Here is a 22,667-nt window from a genome sequence, read left to right as displayed (position 1 = left end):
TAAGACTTTGAAATAAACGTTATTAACATTTGAGTCAAACATATAAGTCAGTCCAGCAAATCAGACATTAAGTTGGCGTGAAAACCATTAAATGAGTTCATAATACTTCTATCTCTCAGTTGTGAACACAAACTGTCGGTTGCGAGTCAACACGTGGGGCGAACGTTCAGGTAACTCTCGTGTCTTTGTTGTGAATGGAGGGAAAGACAACTTTCAGAGTTGAAGTTTGAAGTACTCCGCCCCCCAGTCTGTCTGTCTGCACCGGAGCTCCAGTCTGACTCCACACAGGTAAGATTAACTTATTGTTCGTTTGATATAGTTGAAATTGTGTCATATTTGTATTCAGAGTTATATGGTGTGATACATTAACAGATACGGTAGACATTACCATGACAACAGTTAACGTAAACACTAGTAACGTTAGCTTAGTTAGCTAAAGCTAGCGACTAGCTGATGCTAGCGAGGCTTGTATGGACAAGAAGCTTTCAAACAGGGAGGACGTTGTTTCTGACTGGTTAGTCTGAATGGTATTAATGTGTTGTAACGTTACGGTAACGTGTCGGTACAGTATTACAGCTAGAGGGGTAGTTAGCTGCGTCCACATGTCAACGGCTAAACTGCGCTAACCGTTAAGCTGTTAATGCTAACGGGACATTGTGGTGACTTCTAGACGGTGTTGGTGAGTAACTGGTTGTAACGGTAGCGTTGGTGAGTAACGGTAGTGTTGGTGAGTAACTGGTTGTAACGGTAGCGTTGGTGAGTAACGGTAGTGTTGGTGAGTAACTGGTTGTAACGGTAGCGTTGCTGTTTGAACTAAAGTATACGTTAGTTAACTGAATGCTTCGTGTCTTAACTAGAAAGCCACTAGGAGAGTTTAGACCTCCTCAAGGACAAAGGCCCGTCGCCCGTAGCGGCCACAGTCAAGTCCGTCCGTCCGTCTTCCGTCCCTCCGGTTAACACTGTTAGCTCTCTCAGCACTATTGCCTCAGATGCACTGACACAACGGGCCGATGGTCGACCGACGGACAGTTTGGGGCCGTCGGTGAGCGTCCGTCGGCCTTGTTTTTACGGTGTGCCCCACAATTAGCTCTGTTAGCACCGTTAGCCCGGCTAGCCACCGCCATTTCGGCTCTGCACCTTCATGTGTGCTTGTGAGGTCAGAGTGGAGGAGTGGAGAGCCATGTGCAGACTCTTTGCATAAGCTATTCTAAAAATTATAGCTTCATAACTCCAAATGAATGGGACAGAATATTGTATTAAATTTGTCAAAATACTGTCAATTCCAGAGAGCAGTCTACTGTTTACAATTACATTAAATTGATATGTTTAAAACTTATTAAGAACCTGTTTGAGCGAAATTAACCACATCATTAATTACTCTACCACTGCCTGCTTTGCTAATTTCCAGCAAATTGTCACCTTTGTCTTTCAGATTGAAATGAATGCAGTCACAGAAACCTTTCCGGATTTTGCTGCTTTGGTCCATTGGTGGAATTATGGACAATGAGGTTTGAGTGAAAACACACTTTTTTCAATAAGACTGAGCAAAAAATGTGCTTCTCATGCTGTCCACAACTGCTACCTCATTGTATTATGGTGTTCAATATGTGATTCATACTAGTATATAATGTTAAAACACAACTTAAGTGCTTCATGTTATTTAAGTGCTAAGACTGGGACAGTTGTGGGTCTCAGCAGTTACTTGGCCTTGTTCTAAAGGATTGGATAGGCTGTGTTTTAATGATTAAAAAAAGAAGTTTTGAAGGTAGATGTTGCATCTGTAATTATTTATACATTTGATGGGTAGTTATTGGTCCTAATTTATATATTTGACTTACCTTAACTGTTGCAGTGCACAATTTGAAGTTACTCTAACCTATTCCACTAAATTAACTCAACTGAAATTAAGTGGGTACTATGTACAGGTTTAAGTTACTGCAACTTGAGTTGAGTTAACAGAAGTAAGGATTCAAAGTTGTTACAATATGAAATTATAAGTTACTGCAACTTGAGTTGAGTTGACGGAAATAAGGATTCAAAGTTGTTACAATATGAAATTATAAGTTACTGCAACTTGAGTTGAGTTAACAGAAATGAGAATTGAAAGTTGAGCAAACTCAAAAGCAAAACTTTAAATGTTATGTTTAATTGCCCAACTTAAAACTCTGCTGAAGTTTGTTACCTTACAATTTTGAGTTCTGCTAGCTTTTTTTTTTTTACAGTGTGTCTTTTTTTGTCCAAAACCCACAACAATATAAAACAAAGAAAAGCATCCTTCCCCACATTTTAGAAGCTTAAAAGAGCAAATATTTGACATTTGACCTTGATGAATGACTTTAGTCAATTGTTGATTATTACTCTGTTGATCGATTTGTTTCAGCACAACATACGATCTTGTGGAAAGTACTGCAAACATACTCCGTGTCTGGGGTTATAGGGTGTGTTTGGGGTTATAGTGTGTCAAGCTCAGAGTAACAGGGTTACATAACCTGCAGCGATGTTGCAAAGTATCACCTTAGCGCACCCTGATAGTTTAGTGTCATCGCTGTGACATAAAGTTTCTTCTATTTTTGGCATCATCTTGGCCAAGTCAGGCTACTAATTCATCTAAAATCTGTTGCAATCATTGGCCTGACTCCAAATGGTGCGAGTGGGAGGAGAGACGAGGGGGCAGCGGTGGGGTCAGAGGGTGAAAATGAAAGAAAGAGACTGAACCCGGCTCGCTCAGGTGTCACAAGACTTAGACAATGACAAGTGCACGACCTGAGCACAGACGAGGATAAAGGCAGAGGAGGAAATATAGAAAAAGTACAGAATAAAAAAACAATAGAGGAGGAGGAACTGGATCTTATAAAAAAATGGATAGTTTGATGAAAACCATGGGTAAGTGGAACAGTGATTGTGTTTTGTATTGTGGATGCAGAGATAGTTTTGTACATTATCATACAACTTAAGCATGATTAAAAATCAAAAAATGACCTTTTAGGATTTGAATTACCTGAATTGAACCTGCGGTAGGCAGAATGTTTTTGGCATCATTGGGCAGAAATAACTTTCAGCATATTCTAATTCAAGTGTTCAAAGAGAAAACTAGACTTCTTCACCTCCTCATGGCTGTGTTTTCAGGATTAAAAGAAATGTAGCCCGTGACAGGATACTTTGGCCAATCCCAGGTCATTTCATTTCATTTCATTTCATTTTGCTCCGGCTGATGGGCGGTGCTTGGTATTTCCTCAACTGATCTCAACATGGCTGCCGGGGCACAAACTTTCTCATTTTACAGCTAAACAGTACACTACAAGATGTTTCTGAAAACATTTGAAGCGAGAAATAGGCATTACAGTAACAGAATATTGATTCATATTTGATCAGCGCTGCCTAGTTTGACCGTTTAATCAGAGTTTGTGAGTGATTGACAGCTGCTCGGCTCTGATTGGTTGTTTTTCCTCCGGTCTGTGATATATATAAATCTTGCAGATGCAATTAGGAGCACTGGACGACGCAGAGGCACATGATTTTTTTCAGATTACCTGTCTCATGCCCTACTGTCAGGATATAGTGACCGTCTTATAAAAATAACTTTTTAAAATTATATCTGCTCCAATTCTCCCCACTGCAGCTTTAACTGTGAAAGTGAACTGCAAGGACAAAGGAGATTTGTTAATTAGGTGTATCTTAGTCTAGTGGCTAATCATTTATCATTTTCCAATATCCGTGGTTATGCAATTTCAAATTATATCATCATATAAAGTACCCACTTGTAGGTCAGATAGTGCACCGCTGTGTCATTTGTCAGGTGCTTTTGAACTTTGCCGGTCGATTGCACACATGCACGCTGACCTGCGTTCATGCAAGAATGTGACCCGCTGCACACAGGCCACACCCGTCACCTTGTTCTTATCAGTCATAAAAGCTGTGCCTCGACTAATATTTTGCAACTGACCTGCTTTATTTATAGCCTTCCAGTAACAGGTGCCTGAACCTGTGTGTGTGTGTGTGTGTGTGTGTGTGTGTGTGTGTGTGTGTGTGTGTGTGTGTGTGTGTGTGTGTGTGTGTGTGTGTGTGTGTGTGTGTGTGTGTGTGTGTGTGTGTGTGTGTGTGTGTGTGTGTGTGTGTGTGTGTGTGTGTGTGTGTGTGTGTGTGTGTGTGTGTGTGTGTGTGTGTGTGTGTGTGTGTGTGTGTGTGTGTGTGTGTGTGTGTGTGTGTTTCTATGTTCTGGGATGTGTCAGAGGAGGATCTCTCAGTGGGACACGTAATGATGTGTGCAGCGTAGCGGCAGAACTGGGTCACAGGGAGGTGGAGAGAGAGAGAGAGAGAGAGAGAGAGAGAGAGAGAGAGAGAGAGAGAGAGAGAGAGAGAGAGAGAGAGAGAGAGAGAGAGAGAGAGAGAGAGAGAGAGAGAGAGAGAGAGAGAGAGAGAGAGAGAGAGAGAGAGAGAGAGAGAGAGAGAGAGAGAGAGAGAGAGAGAGAGAGAGAGAGAGAGAGAGAGAGAGAGAGAGAGAGAGATACTGACAGCTACCGAATCCACAGGATGGAGGAGCTGTGTTTGTTCACAAAGTCCCCATTTTCATTCAGGGAGTTTCCTCTGCAGACTTCAAGCGTTGACCTTCCGTGTTTCTTCATGTCCATCCTGTCCATAATTTATAGCTCACAATTAAAACGTGGCAATTATTAAATTATAATCGGTCAACAAGGTGTAAACACTGTGACAGGAAGTGCAAAAAAGAGACAATTTAGCTTTTCTTATTTTTCCTCCATCATAGATGTACAGAGATCTTCCTTGACAGATTCCTCCTCTCTTCACCTCCTCCTCCTCTCTCCTCTGTCCTCACCTCTGTCCTCACCTCTTTGCTCCTGTAATGCTGTTAGCAGCGACCTTGTCTGTCTCAGGCTCTCCTCTCCTCTCCCTCCATCTCCTCGCTGGTCTTTTACTCTCTCCTTCTCTGTGGTGGAAGAAATTGCAGGCTTGACTGATTGTGACATCCTATAAAATGGATGCCATTGTTCTGTCTCAAAGCCCTCAACCAGGTACCACAATGCTTTGCATGAAAGACACCATTTACTGGTCTGTACTCTCAGGCTTTATGCAGCAGTATAGTGACAGGCGGTCTCACCGGGTGTTGAAAGGCTTTACGAGTCTAAGATTTTAAAAGGTGAAAGGTCATAAAATAAATATAAAAATGTAGAGAAGTAGCTTGAGTGGGGTTTTATTGTAGTTTGATTGATTGTAGTAGACAAAAAATAATCTACACCATCAAATAATTTTATTTTAAAGCTGCTCTAATAAATATTTTTACAGTAACATGGCTCAAATGACTCTGTAATGTAAAAGAGGTTGCTCGTAGTGATGAAGCCAAAGACAATTATCACCTGACTGCAGTTTCCTGCAACTCTGCGCAGCTTTATAGCATCTTTCAGCTCATTGTTTTGGTTTTATTACCTGTAACTTTAAAGGTAGGTTTAGTGGAGTTGTTCAAATACATTTTTTGTAATATTTGTTGAAATTGCTAACAGCAATCAATAAATCAAATGCTCTGACACACAAAAAAAGAAAAAAAAACATCTGCTATCTTTGGCCATAAGCCTTTATACATTTCTGGTGTTGAACGATTGACAAATGAATAGACTGCTGACAGATAATGAAAGTCTATTGGAAAAGAGTTAGCAACACTGGGTGGGGTTTTACGGTTGTTTTAGCTCTCGTAGCTTCATTTCCAGCAGCAGCAGGCTGTCCAGTAGCCTAACGTTACCTGTCGGTCACCAAACAGCAGAGAGACAAAGTTAGCGACCAGCTATCTGGAGCATTTAGCAGATAAAGAGCCAGATATTTCCCTCAGAATCTAGCGGAGACCAAACCAGAGCTAGAAAGAGAGTGAATATTGGACTTATTCATCAGGTGGTCAGAAGCATCAAATAATACGCATGTGTTGCGTTACAGCTTGTTGAGCTAAGAATCAATTAATGCAGGTTTAATGAGCATTACTTAAAACTTGGTATCATACTAGAACTGTTGTTGTTTTTTAATGACAATTAAAGTTTAGTTTTCATACTGGAATATAGTCATTTCGTCATGGAGAATGTTTCAGCACCGGGGTTTTCAGGATTGAGCAGAACATGCAGCTCCTACACCGACAGACTGGCCAACAACAACAACAACGCAGCCAAAGCCTTGGCATCTCAGACATCTCAGTTTGTCTTCATTCCTTCTTCTGTCACAGTCTGTCTCTCTGTCGCTCCTCTCCAGGCACATTCCCTGTTTCCCAGGCCCTTACCCCACTCTCTCCAGCCGTGACATCTTCAGTAGAGGGGTTGATGATATTGTATTAAACTGCATGTCTTTCTTCTGGCTGTCTGAAATACAGCCTTCTTTATATTAAAGGGTTGCTGGTGTGGAGACTCCTTTTTGTATTTTCATTTGTTTCAAATGTCACCATACAGTTCATTTCCCGTAGCAGCCTTCTGTTGTCAAGTGTCAAGTGCTTGTTGAAGAATATCTGCTGAACTGCAGTGTTTTGTTTTTATATTACTGACTCGTATGACAGCTGAATGTCACCATGTAAATGTTCATGACCCCCGCACGCTGTAGTTAATGTCAGGTCAGTGTCTGTGTGTCATAGTTTATGTTGCCTCTGCTGTCACAGTACATTCAAAATCTGTGGGTGATGGGCAACATTTTTACTAGAAGTGGTGTTCTTCCTCATCGCTTACACAGAAATGCACTCAGTTTGAGGTGTTCAGTTCATTTGTATTCGCAGCTGGAGTTGGCAGTAGAGTTGGCAGTAGAGTTTTCATGACTGACTTCACCCCGCTGACAACTCTTCTCTGTCACTACAGCTACAGCTCGCATCAGGCGTTACTCCGACGCGATGACACAGCCGGACTCTTTCATCCAACGCCAGCAGCTGGATGCCAGCATGGCTGACACCTTCCTGGAGCATCTCTGTCTGCTGGACATCGACCAGGAGCCAATCACAGCGCGCAACACCAGCATAATCTGCACCATCGGTGAGTGTGACGACCGGTCGCAGACAGCGAGTCTCAGTTTCAAGTTTGTTTTCTGGCAACTGTTGTGTGGCCGTCTGCCAGCCAGCCAGCGTTCGGGTGCTGCTGGGTGCTGGCAGGGTTTGATTCTTGGCTGTAGAGCTCTCTCTCTGCTCTTCTTCTACCCAGACAAAAAGAGAAAATGATTTAGAATGAAATACAATACAAATTGCTTCTTAGTTCTCTCTCCAGATATTACCTGTGATTTCTCACAAATGTGTTTCTTTACTGCTCACTGAAGGGCCAAAGTCCAAAGTGATGAAGCAGCAGGTAGATCGACCAACATAGTTCATTTTCAATGTAATCTCTAGCCCTAACTCTAGCCCCGTAAACTGAAATACCCACAGACATCACAATGGTTTTAAGGCAAAATTAATATTTTTATTTTCATAAATAACTGTATTTATCATAAAAATACATTTTAAAAAAATGCTCCCTGATATAGTTGGCTTAAAGGTGTTTAGTCAGTTTCACTATAATTTATACTTTTAATAACAAATAAGTGCGGCGAAAGAGAGTTACAGGGGTGAAAAGTGTATTTCTTTCTTCATGTGTTACCTCAATGCAGAAAATGAGGAAGGGCGCCCACCGGAATTCTTTTTAAAAATAATAATAATTATTATTATTTTTTTTTTAGAAGGCAACCAGTGCCCCCCTAGAAGGTGGTGCCCTAGACGACCGTCTATATGGCCTACGCCTTAAGCTGGCCCTGAATCCAATTACTTTCTTGGCCAATAGAATATCAGGAAATAGTGGAAAAAGGTCACAAGTTGACGATATACAAATTGTTTATTTTTTCTTATCAACAGTCCAAAACCCAAATGTATTCAGTTCACAATTACAGTAAACACAGAAAAGCAGCAAACTGTCATATTTGAGAAGCTGGAATCAGTGATTTTTGGTAATTTATGGCTGAAAAACGTAAAGATTTTAATGTAAAATGTTCTTTCTCTTACTTCGGTTCCTTTCAGGTCCTGCATCCCGATCGATCCCCAAACTCCAAGAGATGATCAAGGCAGGAATGAATATTGCTCGTCTAAATTTCTCTCATGGCTCACATGAAGTATGTACAGTACTCCTCTGTGTACCGTTTCTCACAATTACAATACTTATACACACATGTTTTGGTCTCTTCCTTCAGTCATGTATTGATTCTCTGTCCTTCAGTACCATGGTGAAACCATCAAAAACATCCGAGAGGCGGTGGAGACGATAACCCCTGACCCCTTGTATTATCGGCCGGTTGCCATCGCATTGGATACGAAGGGACCAGAGATCCGCACCGGATTAGTGAAAGGGGTAAACATGTTACGCTTCATCTATCTAACAGTTTAATCAACCAGTCACATTCAGTCAGCTGAAAATATGTCGACTGCTTTCTATCATCATCATCATTTCTTAAAGGTTGTTACCTACATTTTTTGGGGGGCAAAACGACAACTGGTTGTGTGTCCTCTTTTGCTTTTTTCATCATCTTATTTTGTTGTTCTTTGTGTTGCTGTTGCATGCCGTCTCTGCTCTGCTGATCAAATAACTCAAAGCTCTTGGAAATCTCTTCATGCCTTGATTAGCTTACAAAAGGATCTGCATGAGGTGTGAGCCGCACGCTGATTCTTGCATGTTGTGTCTCTTATAAAATCTGTTTAGGAAGATAAAATAACACATGTGTTACACAGAATTGTATGTTTATTATATTTTACATTATATATTATCTTTTTATCATATTCTTACCAATTAATTTTAATTCCTTGGTCTGACATACCATGAACACTCATGTCTTATCTGCATGTTTAAGCAGATGACATTTTACATTAACAGGAAGAATGTCGATCGGTAGATGACAGGAAGGATGATACATATATTAAAACAAAATAGTAAAAAAACAAGCAGTCGTTTTTTAACCCAACAGTAACACAACAGTGGACATCAAAAAATGATTGGTCAAAAGCAGTTGACTTATTTCTGGAACAATTATAACCCCGTACAGTAGAAGTCTGCCATGTTATCATTGAATTACCAGAACTATTCAGCCATCATAAAACACACTGGCATGTTGAAGCTCGGCATGCCATTAAATCAACAGCATGTGGAGCTGGATCAAGCAGGTTTCAGCCCGGCTCACATGCAGGTTGTGGTTTTGCAACAGCAAACAAAGGAAGATTCTCTCCCAGGACGAGAAAGCCAAATATTTGATCTTGTGTTTTTTGCACGAGCACCAACAGATAAGAGGTACATCAACGTACTTTATAGACGACAACATCAGAAGTTGGAGGGCTGCCGTACTGTAATTCTTAAAATATATTTATTTAGAAAAATACCAATTGTCTCAGTTTGTTGGTTCTTATGTTTATGGCAAACAACAGCAGCTTGTATGTTTGTCTGTGTGTCATGTTCCTGCAAACTCTGAAATAACACTTGGAAGAAACTGTACCTGCACCACACCTTTCGCCTATACACACATGACACCGTCCATGCACTTGTGAAGATGTGTGTTTACATAAAAATGCTATTCAATGCATTATAGAGATGATAATAGTGTTTACTTAAAGGCAGTGTTTCTTTCTTTCCATGTTGTGTGTGTCTTTGTGTAGAAAGTGGAGGAGGAGGTGGTGCTGGAAAAGGGCAGCCATGTCCGTGTGGTGACAGCAGAGAGTGACAAAGACAAGACAGACGGGAAGATTATCTGGGTGGACTACTCCAGCCTGCCCAAAGTCCTCAAGAAAGGAGGCACGATCTACATCGATGACGGTCTCATTGGACTCAAAGTACTAGAAACAGGTAACACACATTAAAGGAACAGTGTGTAGCATTTCGGGGGATCTTTTAGCAGAAATTAAATATAATATTCATAACTATGTTTTCATTAGTGTATAATCACCTGAAACTAAGAATGGTTGTGTTTTCGTTTAGCTTAGAATGAGCCCTTCATATCTACATAGGGAGCGGGTCCTCTTCACTGAATCCGTCATGTTGCTCCGCCATGTTTCTACAGAAGCCCAGAATGGACAAACCAAACACTGGCTCTAGAGAGAGCCTTTCACTTTTTTACATTACCTGAAGGCCGCCGTAGTTCTCCGACATGCTTGAGAAAATAAAGTAAGGTGAGCCAAGGAGTGCAAAACCGTGGTACCGCCAGCCGCCGTCTGACTTCCGTTGCTCCTAAAGTAGTGTTATTATGGTCAGGATGTCCTCTGAGCGAGGTGAACGCCGTTACCATGGTTTTGCACTCGGCAGCGCACATTACTGCAGTCTTGGAAAGGGAGGAGTGAGCGGAGGGGTACTCAGTTGGTTGCAATCTGCAACCACACCACTAGATGCTTCCAAATCCTGCACACTGCTGACTTTTACAAACCTACATACAGTACATGCTTGTATTTCTTACCTCTTATTTGCTTGTTTTATATATTTTGTTAATTTTTTTTTGCAGTATAAATACAAAAAAATATCTAATAAGGAAATCAAGGAGAAAACAACAATATACAGACAAAAAGAAACATATACTATTACTTACTACTATTACCGCTACTACTTACATATACTACTTAATTTCTCCTATGTTCTATTTTGTTGCTATAATACATTAATTCGTAGCATTAATGTACAATAGACCACCTCATTTGGTCACGTAATGATCGGCCCTGTCTGTCATTCTGAATGAGATTTTTTCAAATGAGGAAACCTCGCTGAGCTGAATAACCTTTTCATGAAAAGATGGTTCCCCTGGAGTCTTTCAGCCCCTTAACAAAGATCTGCTTCCCCACCATTATGCCAGTCTGGATCATATCTGCAGCTCTGCGGTCTGCTATAATTAATGGGTCACCTAGTACAGTGGTTTTCAAAGCGGGGTCCAGGGACCCCTAGGGGTCCTTGAGGGGGTTCCAGAGGTCCCCAGTAAAAAGGGAATCATTTATTTTCAAAATAATTTAACCCATAAGTAACACAATGACAGACTGTATGACTATTTTTGGTCATGGGTTTAATGCACTCTCTGTGATAAAACATCTAAAAGTAATAGGGCTGTCCTCGACCAAAGAAATTTTTAGTCAGCCAACGCTCATACAATATTGTCGACTAATCGATTCGTTGATTTAATCGACAGATCTGTAAAACTGAGTTTATCCACAAAGAATCACACAAATGCACAACTTTAAATCTTGTGTTCATCAGAGATGTGCTCATAAGTTTCTTGGAAATTAGTCATTCAGCATGAAAAAGCATAAAAAAATGACTAATCGACGAAAGAAATCTTAGACCAGACCAGATTGTTGAGACCAAAACGACCGATTAGTCAACTAATCGACTAAGAGGGGGCAGCCCTAAAAACAAAAAATGCTATCAGATGGGAGACCCTTGGACAAAGTCTTATCAAATGGGTGTCTGTGGTCTAATTTAGGGGACCTTGACGTGAAAAGGTTTGGGAACCACTGACCTTGTATATACAGTCTAGGTTTGAAAACAGATTTAGAAAATCCTCAATGTCCTTAATGCATTTGAGAAATCTCAAATGCATTAAGGACTTTCCTCCAGTAAGTCTGAACTAACGTGTATGCATAAATCTGCATTATTTCCTACAAGATTATTCAAATTTATTCAAATGTAATAAACGTTTTCATGCTGAAGAGATCCACTAGAGTTAAGACTCCTTTTATCATTGCAATCATTACAAAGAGATGCAGCCTTATTTCCCTTAACTCGTCCTCCTCTGCAGGCTCTGACTGGGTGGATACGGTGGTGGAGTCCGGTGGGCTGCTGTGCAGCCGTAAAGGCGTTAACCTCCCTGGCGCCGACCTCCTCGGCGTGCAGGCGGTCAGCGAGCGAGACGAGGCCGACCTGAGGTTTGGGGTGGCACAGGGTGTAGACATGGTGTTCGCCAGCTTCATCCGCTCCGCCCAGGATGTCAAAGATGTGCGGCGAACTCTGGGGGCACACGGGCGAGAAATCAAAGTGATCAGCAAGGTGGAGAGCCGGCAAGGGGTCCAGAAGTGAGTCAAGGAAAATACTTAAGAATTAAAAACATTAAGGCACATTCAGAGTAGCTGGAGGCAATGAGAATTTCATAATGAGGCTGTGACAGAACCTAAATCCCCCCTCCTGTGGACCGCCAGCTGTCAGTGATGGATGGACACATCTATGATAAGCGATCTGTGTGGCTGTCTGTCTGAGTTATAGCTGCCACTTAATATATCTGACACAATTTATGTCACAGCTCTCTCATGTGCATTACTCATCTCTCGCTTCCTCCTGCTGCTCGATGGCTGCTGTCAGTGTTTAACTATGGCTCTAATTTAAATGGGATATCTTTTTATATCGGATTTTAGGATTAAATCTGACATGGTTATGATGCTGTGTATCAACATTTGGCATAAAAAGTCCTGTTTTACGACTCCCGCGGCTGTATTTTGTTTCTTAAATCTGCATTTGGATTGATGACTCACATATGCATTTGGTTTTCGTCCAGATGTTGTAGGATTTAGATCCCAATACAACATCCTCAATATGTTTTCAAGATGCAGAAGCTGTGAGCAAAACAGCTATTTTTGCACATCAAGAACTGCATTTGAATAATAATAATAATAATGCACAGAAACAGCACTGTCATCTGCCTCTGCTTCTTCATCCCTGCTCACTGCTCCTTTTGTGCTCTTTTCCAACTCCCCTCATTTTCATCCCAAACTCTGAATCCTTTGCCGCCTCATCCTCGCCCTAATCTGTCTGTCAGCTTTGAAGAGATCTTGGCTGAGAGCGACGGCGTGATGGTTGCCAGGGGCGACCTGGGGATCGAGATCCCGGCAGAGAAAGTCTTCATCGCCCAGAAGATGATGATTGGACGCTGCAACTCTGCCGGCAAGCCCGTCATCTGTGCCACACAGGTCAGGGATGAGCACACACAGAAAAGGATGCAGAAATGATCAAATATGCAGATTTAGACTCTTAAATACAGTGTTGTCCAATCAAATGTCAAATGGGTCCAACATCAAAACCTAACAGGCTCACATTAACCACTCCTACATAATGTACTCACACAAACACTTGTCCAATAAATTCATCCTCAACACATTTCCTCTCTTTCACACCCATCTCCCGTTACACACACACCTGCACACACATACACACTCCCGCAGCCATGTTGAGTCACAGTGCTATGTCTTGCTTATGCTACAGCTCCTGACTCAGAGTGACAGCGTTATAGCAGGTTCGCTACTCAAGACCTGAGCCCACAAACATCACCCACGCATACGCTAATCAGTCGCAGCTTTTTAACTACTGCAAAAATTGCAGTGAGTCTCTCGGGCAACGCTGTGAGAGATCTCATTTTCCAACTGTCTGCCTCGCTTATTGACCATAATACTGAGTCTTCGGTATGTCAATAATGATCTCGCCAAGTCATACTGGCCTGCCTCGGTCTAAATGATCTCTCATTTCTCCTCCACTACTGTCCAACCATCCACAAAGCCATTACCGCCTCGCTTCATTCTCTCTTTAAAGCCTGTTCGTACATTATACTTTCTCATCCTGGACAAAAAGTGACATACAAAGTGGTTTATTTTTAATGGATTAATTGACCGAATCCCTTTTACACTGTGCATTCTGGTTGTGGTGAAAAGACTAATGTGTGTTTGTAGATGCTTGAGAGCATGGTGGCCCACCCACGGCCAACCAGAGCGGAGGGCAGTGACGTCGCCAACGCCGTGCTGGATGGAGCCGACTGTGTCATGTTATCTGGGGAGACCGCCAAGGGACTGTTTCCTGTGGAGGCAGTCGCGATGATGCACTCGGTGTGTGTTTCTGTGTGTGCATGATGTCGATTCTGTTGCATCAGTCTTATAGTAGAGCCCTCTGATAACACTCCACCTCCCTATTCTCCCCCTCTGTCTCTCAGATCTGCAGGGAGGCAGAGGCGGCCATTTTCCACCAGCAGCTCTTTGAGGAGTTGCGTCGCCTCACTCCTCTCTCCTCTGACCCCACAGAGGTCACAGCCATCGGAGCTGTAGAGTCCTCCTTCAAATGCTGTGCTGGGGCCATCATAGTCCTCACCATCACTGGCAGGTGTGTTTACCAAACCTATCACCAAACAAGAATGTATGGTTAAAGGAATAGTTTGACATTTTGGGAAATACACTTTCTTGCAGAGAGTGCGGACAAAAAAATGTATACCACTCTCATATTTGTACGGTAAATACGTAGCTCTGTCTGAAGGGAAAATCACCCTACCAGCACCTTTTTAAAACTCACTAATTAATAGGGGTGGGAATCACCAGAGGCCCCACAAGAAGATATTATCACGATACTTTTACCTCATGATGCAATCTTATTGTGATTTTAAACATTTTGCGATATGCTGAGTATTGCGTTAAGATATATTGAGATTTATTACCTTTTTTCAACTGCAAATTATGCAGTTTGTCAACATCTGTTTTATCTAATAAGATACATTTTCCACTCTGTTGATCTCAGAGTTTTCATTCACACATCTTGAGGTCAGAGGTCAAGGGACACCTTTTGAAAATGGCCATGCCAGTTTTTCCTCGCCTAAATTTTGCCTAACGTCTTCCCTGACAAGCTAACATGACATGGTTGGTATCAATCAATTCCTTAGGTTTTTCTAGTTTCATATGACACCAGAATCTTCACTTTAGCTTTAAGACTGAGTCGGCTACAACCTCGGAAAGACAGAATAGCGGTCTGATTGTTAAGAGGTTAATAGTTTACGTAATAAAAGATTAATATTTGACGTCCGAGTATCGATACAATATTACCACGCAAAATATCGGGATACTATGCCGTATCAATTTTTTTTTTTCTCCCACCCTTACTAATTAACCCATTGTATCTCGTTTGTTTAATTTGTGCAAAAAACAAAGTGTAAAATGTACCTTTGGACAGAACCAGACTAGCTATTTCCAGTCTTTGTGCTAAGCTAACCTAAACAGCTGTAGATTTATGTATAAGTATAAGAGTCGTATCGATCTTCTAGGGAAAGATTGTGATTACTGTTAATAACAACGTGAATGTCTCCAGTCTCACCACCCCAACATCCACATCGTAACCTTCCACCTCTTTACATATGGTGCACACCACTTTCTGTTTTACCACTGAACGGTGGCGTTGGACAAAAATCTTGAAGCACTGAGTCATCCAATATGAATGTAATTCCAAGGATACTCAGCTGGCATTTTATATGCCTCAAAGCATGCACATATTGTAGACTTATAGACTCATTCGTAGAAGAGTTGGACCTGAGTAAACATCTCACTCGCGTTGTTTGAGTTTCTCTTCTACCTCCTGGACAGATGGGCTATTTTATTAAATGTTGGAGCAACAGGTGTTTTGTTTTTTTATCTGAGAGCAAAGCAACAGATTGAATATTGCAGTACTGTTCCCTGCTTTCGCATCCTTTGGGTAGAGTTTTATGTTGACTATAATGTTTATTGTGTTCCCCTTATGTTTTTGTGTGCTCTGACTGCTTGCTGTGTAAACTACGGTAACTCGATAGATAGATAGATAGATAGATAGATAGATAGATAGATAGATATACTACACATGTGAATGTGCATTTTTACCACCACATGCATAGACCCATTCTACATACATACACAGGCACCACATACAGAAGGTGACGAATGAAAGGAAAACATAATAAATGCAAATTCTTCCACACAGGCGCACTGCATGATACGATTGACATCCTATCATGGTCTGTGATATGTGTACAAAGGTTGAGCAGATGCAGCTGACCTTGATTTTGGATCAAGGTTGCAACAAAACAAGACAAAGTGTCTACAGTGATGCTATCAGCTCTGTGAGGCACTTACAACAGTGCGCTGAGCTGAATGCTAATGTAGACATGCTAAGATGCTCACAATGACAAAGCTAACAGGCTGATGTTTAACAGGTACAGCGTTTACCATGTTGAAAGTCTTACTTTAGCGTGTTAACATGCGCGCATTTGCTAATTAGATGGGAATGTTTTGCATGTATTTGGTCATATACAGTGGGCAACCTCCAGTTCTGAAAAGTGAAGCCAATGTGGGAGTGCCTTAAACTTGCATTCTTTCTAATAGCCAGCAGGGGGCGACTCCTCTGGTTGCAAAAAGAAGTCTGATTGTATAGAAGTCTATGAGAAAATGACCCTACTTCTCACTTGATTTATTACCTCAGTAAACATTTTCTAGTTTCAAGTCTTCTTCTATACAGCATGATGTTCATTTAGTAAATTATGATCCTATTAAGAGTCAAATAAACCATAAAGCAGGGGATGCTTTAGGGCGTGGCTACCATGTGGTTGACAGGTCGCTACCACGGCGTTGTCCAGTCTGGGAGTTGTCCGTGTTTTCGTCTTACAACTTTAACCCTTTCACAGTGTGTTTTCTGTTCATGAAAGTTAATTGTAACCTTTTGGTCGCCTAAAAACGTCTTAATCAGCATTCGGTTGTACTTAACTCCACCCTCTTTTGTCACTTCTGGTTGCAAAGAACCAAGATGGCGACGGCCAAAATGTCAAAACCGAGGCTTCAAAACAGCAGTCCACAAATCTATAGGTGACATCAGGGTGACTACGTCCACTTTTTATTTAAAGTCTTTGATTTAGATCTATGGGAATGACGACATTTAGGACTCCACCACCATCATCAAACCCTGAATTATGGTTTAGAAGAATGGTGTTCATCCCTTCAGTAGCGTTCAGAGACTTGAAGAATCTGTGCCAAGGAGCGTTGTTCTTGCAGCTGGAACAACTCTTAACTAAGACACTTTATGTTGGTTTTTCCTTCCTTTAATTAGTCACCTATCTGTACATGGAAATGTTGTGCATATGTGCCAACACTGATAATATATTTTCCCTCCTTATTTCCTCCTCGTCTCTCCAGGGCGGCACATCTCTTGTCCAGGTACCGCCCTCGCTGTCCTATAATTGCCGTCACCAGAAGCCCTCAGGTACAGTCTGCCTCTGTGAAGCAGCAGTGTGTTTGTCTTGCCTGAAACACGACTTAATTGGTGATGACTCACACTTTTCAGAACTGAACAGTGTGTAATACAGTCAATATTTACTTTTACTGTCTAGTGCTGTCACCGTTTACAACAACAAAGATGTCAGATTGGCTTCCTCACCGAGAGTATTTATGTGTGATATTTTACTGGAGAGTGTTTCTGTTTTATGGGACAGTTTTTTTAAAACTTGTGGTCAGAGCATAAGATGTGTCACAAATGGCTTTAAAGTAGATTTAAAGTCCTGTGGAGTTAATCCATATAAGAACTCCACTCTGCATGCTAAATGTGCCACATGGAGGTCAGGGTCAGATCAGAGCAGCACATCTGGACCAGGTGTGGACACATTCAGTACAGTGGATGGCTGCTTGCATGCAGGCTTGACCCTGTGACCCCACTTAATGACAACAACCATAACTTCTCCGATCACATGTTTTGAATGTTGAATGTTGAAACCTTCATTTATACAGTGGAAACTCACTGAAAGCAAGCTCTCTTTTGCAGGAGTACCCTGTTGATATACAAATAATAAGAAGTAGTCGCGTGAGAGACAACATTTATATTAGAAATAAAACAATAATGGTTACAAGTGATAAATAAGGGATGACACATTTTCTTTAATTTCCATACCTCAAAAGGATTATGCAATTTTAGTGCCCATTTTTGTCCAAAACACTTGTTTATCAGGAGCCTGCTTATATGATATGTATGAAAAACTAAAGCTTGTATGGACAAGGCCTGTTTCTTAAATAAAATAAAGCTTATAAAGTGTCCAAAATGGAGAGTTTACTCCTCAGGGGAGAATGTGCATTTTAAGTCGCATGATATGTATTCAGGCTGTTCTCATACACCGTTCGTAGCTATACTTACGAACGGTGTATTGAGAAGATGCAGCTTTTTTATATTTTAGACTGTTGTAGAATACAACATTTACATTGTGGTTGCATCTGCTTGACACCCACTGCTACCATCATTATTATCAGCCTTTTTATTATTAGTAGTATTAGTTATATTTCTATTATTATTACAGCTATTAATTTCAATAGTTGTATTATCACCCTTTTTACATCAACTGCTATTGATTTTTGTTATTAGTCCTACTTGTAATAGTTCTTATAGCTGCTGTGCTATTATTGTGGTTGCTGTGCATCTCTCCATCTCTCCCACCCCTTCCCTCTGTCTCTCTCTCTCTCTCTCTCTCTCTCTCTCTCTCTCCATCTCTCCCTCTCTCTCTGTCTCTCTAAACAGGGAGTTTTCCTGGCCACAGGGCATAACAATGCAATGCTCATGGGGGATCTCTTGTTGGGTCTCTAAAGTATAGAGTACAGTCTAGACCTGCTCTATATAAAAAGCGTCTCGAGATAACTTAATGACTTGACGCTATATAAAAGTAAATGGAATTTTAGTCAAATTTTCTAAACACTTTCTAAAGAAAAATGAAGAATCTGAAAGTGTAAATGACAGGTTGCTATCAGTTGTCGGGACATAAAACCAATGATCTGTTGATTTTTACAAATCAGGACTCCATAGTGTAACAATGGCATGATTAAATCGAAAATCAAATCAAATCATGGATTTGAAGAACCTTGACACCCCTAATTATAACCTATGATGAGGGGTCACAAGAAGAGATTACTATATTAATTTTATGTAGTTAAAAACCAAATTAGTTGGGAACCGCTGCATTGGATGGGTCAGGGGGTCAAAGTCTTGAATGGACTGACAAACTAACAGACGTTCATTGCCGTAGAGGCCCAACCACAAGCATTTACTGTATTTATACCAAACAATTTGTAGTTATTTGACACATAATTATTCAATGTAATGTAACAAAACCTTGACATTAGTGCGTCTTTGTCCTCTCCTTCAGGTGGCCCGTCAGACTCAGCTGTTAAGAGGAGTGTTTCCTGTCCTCTTCCACCCGCTGCCTGCTCCCGTCTGGGCCGACGACGTAGACAACAGGGTCAACTTCGGCATGGACATAGGTCAGTGTGTGTGTGTGTGCTGTTTGTCTGATTGTACGCCTCCATTACCTCATTAATATGATATGATACTGTCTCACTCACACACCCTCTTCTGTTTCTACCTCCTTCAGGGAAAGCAAGAGCATTCTTCAAGTCGGGCGACATGGTGATTGTGGTGACAGGCTGGATCCCAGGGTCTGGTCACACCAACATTATGAGAGCAGTCAATGTCCCGTAACAACCCGACCTGACTTGACCGTAAATGTGACTGACATGCTGACGTATAAACCTGAAAACCACCCCTTTTTAAATTAAATAATAACCACTGTCACTTACAGATTAACAGCATCATCATTGTTATTTAAACTCAAGGTTATGGTAGGGAAACACTTGCCACTGGAACTGGTCTCATGAATGTTGAATGTGTGTCTTGAAAGCGATGACTCCCTCCAAATAAAACTTGAATTAAGTTTAACTCGCTGTTCTTCTGTTAGACTTAAGCTTCACTAATTAGGCCGTCTTTTCTCTTTCCTTATCTGTTATTTGTGGAAGTAACATTGAATTGAAAATGTCTCCTTGCCTGCTGCCATTGTTGAAGCATATCATTATTGGTAGCCTTTATAGAATTTGAAGATAACTTTTTTTATTCCTGTCCATAGTCCTGTGAGCTTATCTCTGTGACGGCACAATTCTTTTGGCTATTATGAGCTGTGCCGGGAGATGCATGGATGATGACGGGTATTGAACTACATCCTTTTGTCCATTGAGATGACCCAGATGCCGACATCATGCCTACTGTTCTCTCGTAAACTAATTATATCTGTTCCTGCATGGGGCTTTTCTTGTGTCTGATGATCCTTTATGTATGGCTTTTCTTCTGCAGGCTGCCTCCTTCCTACAGGGTTTCCTAATGCGCCTTGAATCCTCCTCCCTTAGATTACCTATTCTCTTTCTGTCCGTCCACATTCACATTCATAGTGAGCTCATATCTGGGTGGTTGGCTGTACGACAATTTATCTTTCAAAATGTGTTAGCAGCAATTTAATGTTGTAGCAGGTTGAGGTGATGCTATTTTCAACTAATTTATATAATGTTGGATGGATTGATCTATAAAAATGCATCATATTTTATAAACTAATATGTTTTGTTATCTTTATCTCAAAGTAACTAGTTAACTGTCAAATAGTGAAGTAAAGAATATTTGCCTCTGAAATAGTGGAGTAGAAGTATAAAGTAGCCTCAAATAAATAAAGTACAAATATCTTAAAATTGTAAGTAGGTATAACCTTAGCTACTTTCCATTACTGGATTTTAAAGTAGGCAGCTTTCTCTGTCAACAGGTGACACATTACTAATTGTGTAGGGGAGAGCGGGGTCGTTTGGGACGGTGCCTTTTTAGCAAGTTAGAAAGCAACTATGTATGACGGGTGGAGATACCACAAATGAATTGATAAAATTGGAGGTGATGTTAATTGAAAAATGGAGTGATAAATGGTCAAGTGATTTGATTAATTTATAACTGATTTGACTAAAACAGTCATATGATGAAAACAGCCATGTTTCATAATTTTCCCCGTCATATTTTCCCAGTAATTTTTGTTCCACCCCTCACAGCTATAGCTAGCCTATATGTCATTTATCTTCACCATGCCACACCCTCTTCACTTTCAACCTCAGAGTGGAGACCTTCTGACTAATCCTCACATTTTATTCACAGTTTTGAATTATACACTTATACATTTGTTTGGATTTTTTGTTATTTTTCTTCTACCATACTGTTTTCAGTTATGCCACATACAAAAAAAACATATTTTTGGAAAGCTAATTTTCTGGCCTATCAGTTGATGCTAGTGTTAGCCATAAGGTTTTCTTGATAGCTAGTACAGGAATCTAAAGCGTGTCAGTGTTGTTTATAGTCCCTACCTTCTTATAAATCAGCAAAAAGCAGAAAAAACACAAGACAAAGGCTTTTCCTAATTGAATAAGACCCACTCAGTGAATGTTTACTCAAGTGGCAGCCAGTCAAATCCTTTTTGTCAAATTCCAAATCGCACTAATTTATGAAAATATAATCATTTCACAAATATTTTCTTTTTCTCAAAGAAATGTGTGAGCAAGTGAATTTGTAAATATAAGGTGTTCAAATTTATACTGCAATTTTTTCCAACTTAAATTATATATTTTTAGTCGAGAACAAGGTGTCCAAACCATCAGAATCAGAGTCAGAATCATGTTTATTGCCAGGTGTAAGAGGTATACACTAGGAATTTGCTTTGGTTTTGTTGGTGCAAGTCAAACAGTATAATAACAAAAGAATAGATAAAAACGTTAGAATAAAATAAGAATAAAAAAATTTAAATTCTACCAATATACAATATACAAAATAAGCTATAAACAAAAAATAAACATAATATAAACCATGCAGAGGAGGCAAAATTTTATGAAAATGCACTTTGCCTTGTGCATTTAACAAAACTATGCCTTTCACGTTTGAGTTAGGCTCTAAAAAAAACTTGATAAATTGTTATCAGACACCTGTATCTGTTCAGGAATCAAATTATGTTCATTACTCTCCATGTAGTCTGTGAGTGATGGAGGGTTATTTGGTGTCAATACAAAAGGGTCCAAACCGACCCCGCTCTCCCCTATTTACAGATGCCTGGCATTTGTAGTCTTCTTAAATTATTAGGCCTATATATCAGCTCTGATATGAAAATGATCATTTTCTATTATCACCTTAATTTGGACTTGACAGATTTTCATGAACTACACTGTAAAAAAAAAATTGTAAAATAATATTCCGGCAGCTGGGGCACCAGAAAATGTCTGTTAAAAAATGGAAAAATACTGTCCGTTAATTTACATAAATAAACTGTAAAACAAAAACAGTAATTATCTTTATATAATTAGCCTTTATTACTGTAATTTTACAAGAAATATTTTACATTTAACATATATTTATTTTTAGAATAGTCATACACCATAAATCTGAGACCATTTACATATAAATCACAAATGAAACATGTAATTTTACGTTGCAAAATCCCAAATTTACATTAACTCTCAGAAGTTTTGCAAAAACAAATCTGTATTTTTCAAGAAATATTTTTAGAATTCCATGAAATCCTTTTCTTCTAACATAAATTAATTGTTAAAACAACATAAACCTCTAAAAAACAGAATAAATATCTTTAAAAATGATCAAGAAAAGCTAAATACAGATAATTACGATTGTGATTAAGAACAAAATCTGTAAATCTAAGACCATTTACATATAAATCTCAACAAACATGTAATTTTTACGTTTTTTTTTCTGTCATTTTGAAATACAGACAAAAAATTTTAAATTTCTTGAAAAAAACTGTAAAAAAACAAAAAACATTTTTTTTACAGTGTAATCCTATAGTGTTTTATTCTCCTTTCATGTCTTTTCATTCAGTTTTTTTCCTGCAACGTGTTTGTTAAACCATTGTTAAACATGGCTTTGCTCTTTTCCCTCTGTTTAAATAAAGTTTCATCATCCCTCTCTCTCTCTCTCCATCACGCGCTCTCCATGTATTGGTGCGCGAGGATGACGCGCGTCCTGTTGTACCTGCGAGGGATGCATGCGTGCGTCTCGTTGCCGGCCGGGCACGCGGCCTTTGGGGGACGGATGATGGGGATGCGGATGCCATGGCAA

General features: G+C 40.2%; 1 protein-coding gene across 1 annotated transcript; it reads left to right on the top strand.

The window, feature by feature from the left end:
• Positions 1–2,730: 2,730 nt before the first annotated feature.
• pklr (pyruvate kinase L/R) lies at positions 2,731–19,463 on the top strand. Its single transcript, XM_037785171.1, has 12 exons — positions 2,731–2,883; positions 6,834–7,004; positions 8,012–8,103; positions 8,208–8,339; positions 9,632–9,818; positions 11,749–12,022; positions 12,760–12,910; positions 13,664–13,816; positions 13,921–14,087; positions 16,907–16,973; positions 18,895–19,009; positions 19,120–19,463. Exons 1-12 carry the CDS (start codon positions 2,859–2,861, stop codon positions 19,224–19,226), a joined length of 1,641 nt encoding a protein of 546 aa, XP_037641099.1. The 5' UTR covers positions 2,731–2,858; the 3' UTR covers positions 19,227–19,463.
• The last annotated feature ends 3,204 nt before the right edge of the window (positions 19,464–22,667 follow it).

This window comes from Sebastes umbrosus, chromosome 11, assembly GCF_015220745.1.
Source record: "Sebastes umbrosus isolate fSebUmb1 chromosome 11, fSebUmb1.pri, whole genome shotgun sequence".
In the NCBI taxonomy this organism is placed as follows: Eukaryota; Metazoa; Chordata; class Actinopteri; order Perciformes; family Sebastidae; genus Sebastes; species Sebastes umbrosus.
Note: the sequence above shows the minus strand (reverse complement) of the source record. Positions and strands in the feature narration are given on the sequence as shown.

Bases quoted from the DNA above. Each gene is read 5' to 3' on its own strand.
- pklr (XM_037785171.1), top strand. From the start codon at position 2,859: ATGGATAGTTTGATGAAAACCATGG. The intron at 13,817-13,920 runs GTGTGTGTTTCT...TCTGTCTCTCAG, and splicing joins CAGTCGCGATGATGCACTCG to ATCTGCAGGGAGGCAGAGGC. The intron at 19,010-19,119 runs GTCAGTGTGTGT...TACCTCCTTCAG, and splicing joins CAACTTCGGCATGGACATAG to GGAAAGCAAGAGCATTCTTC.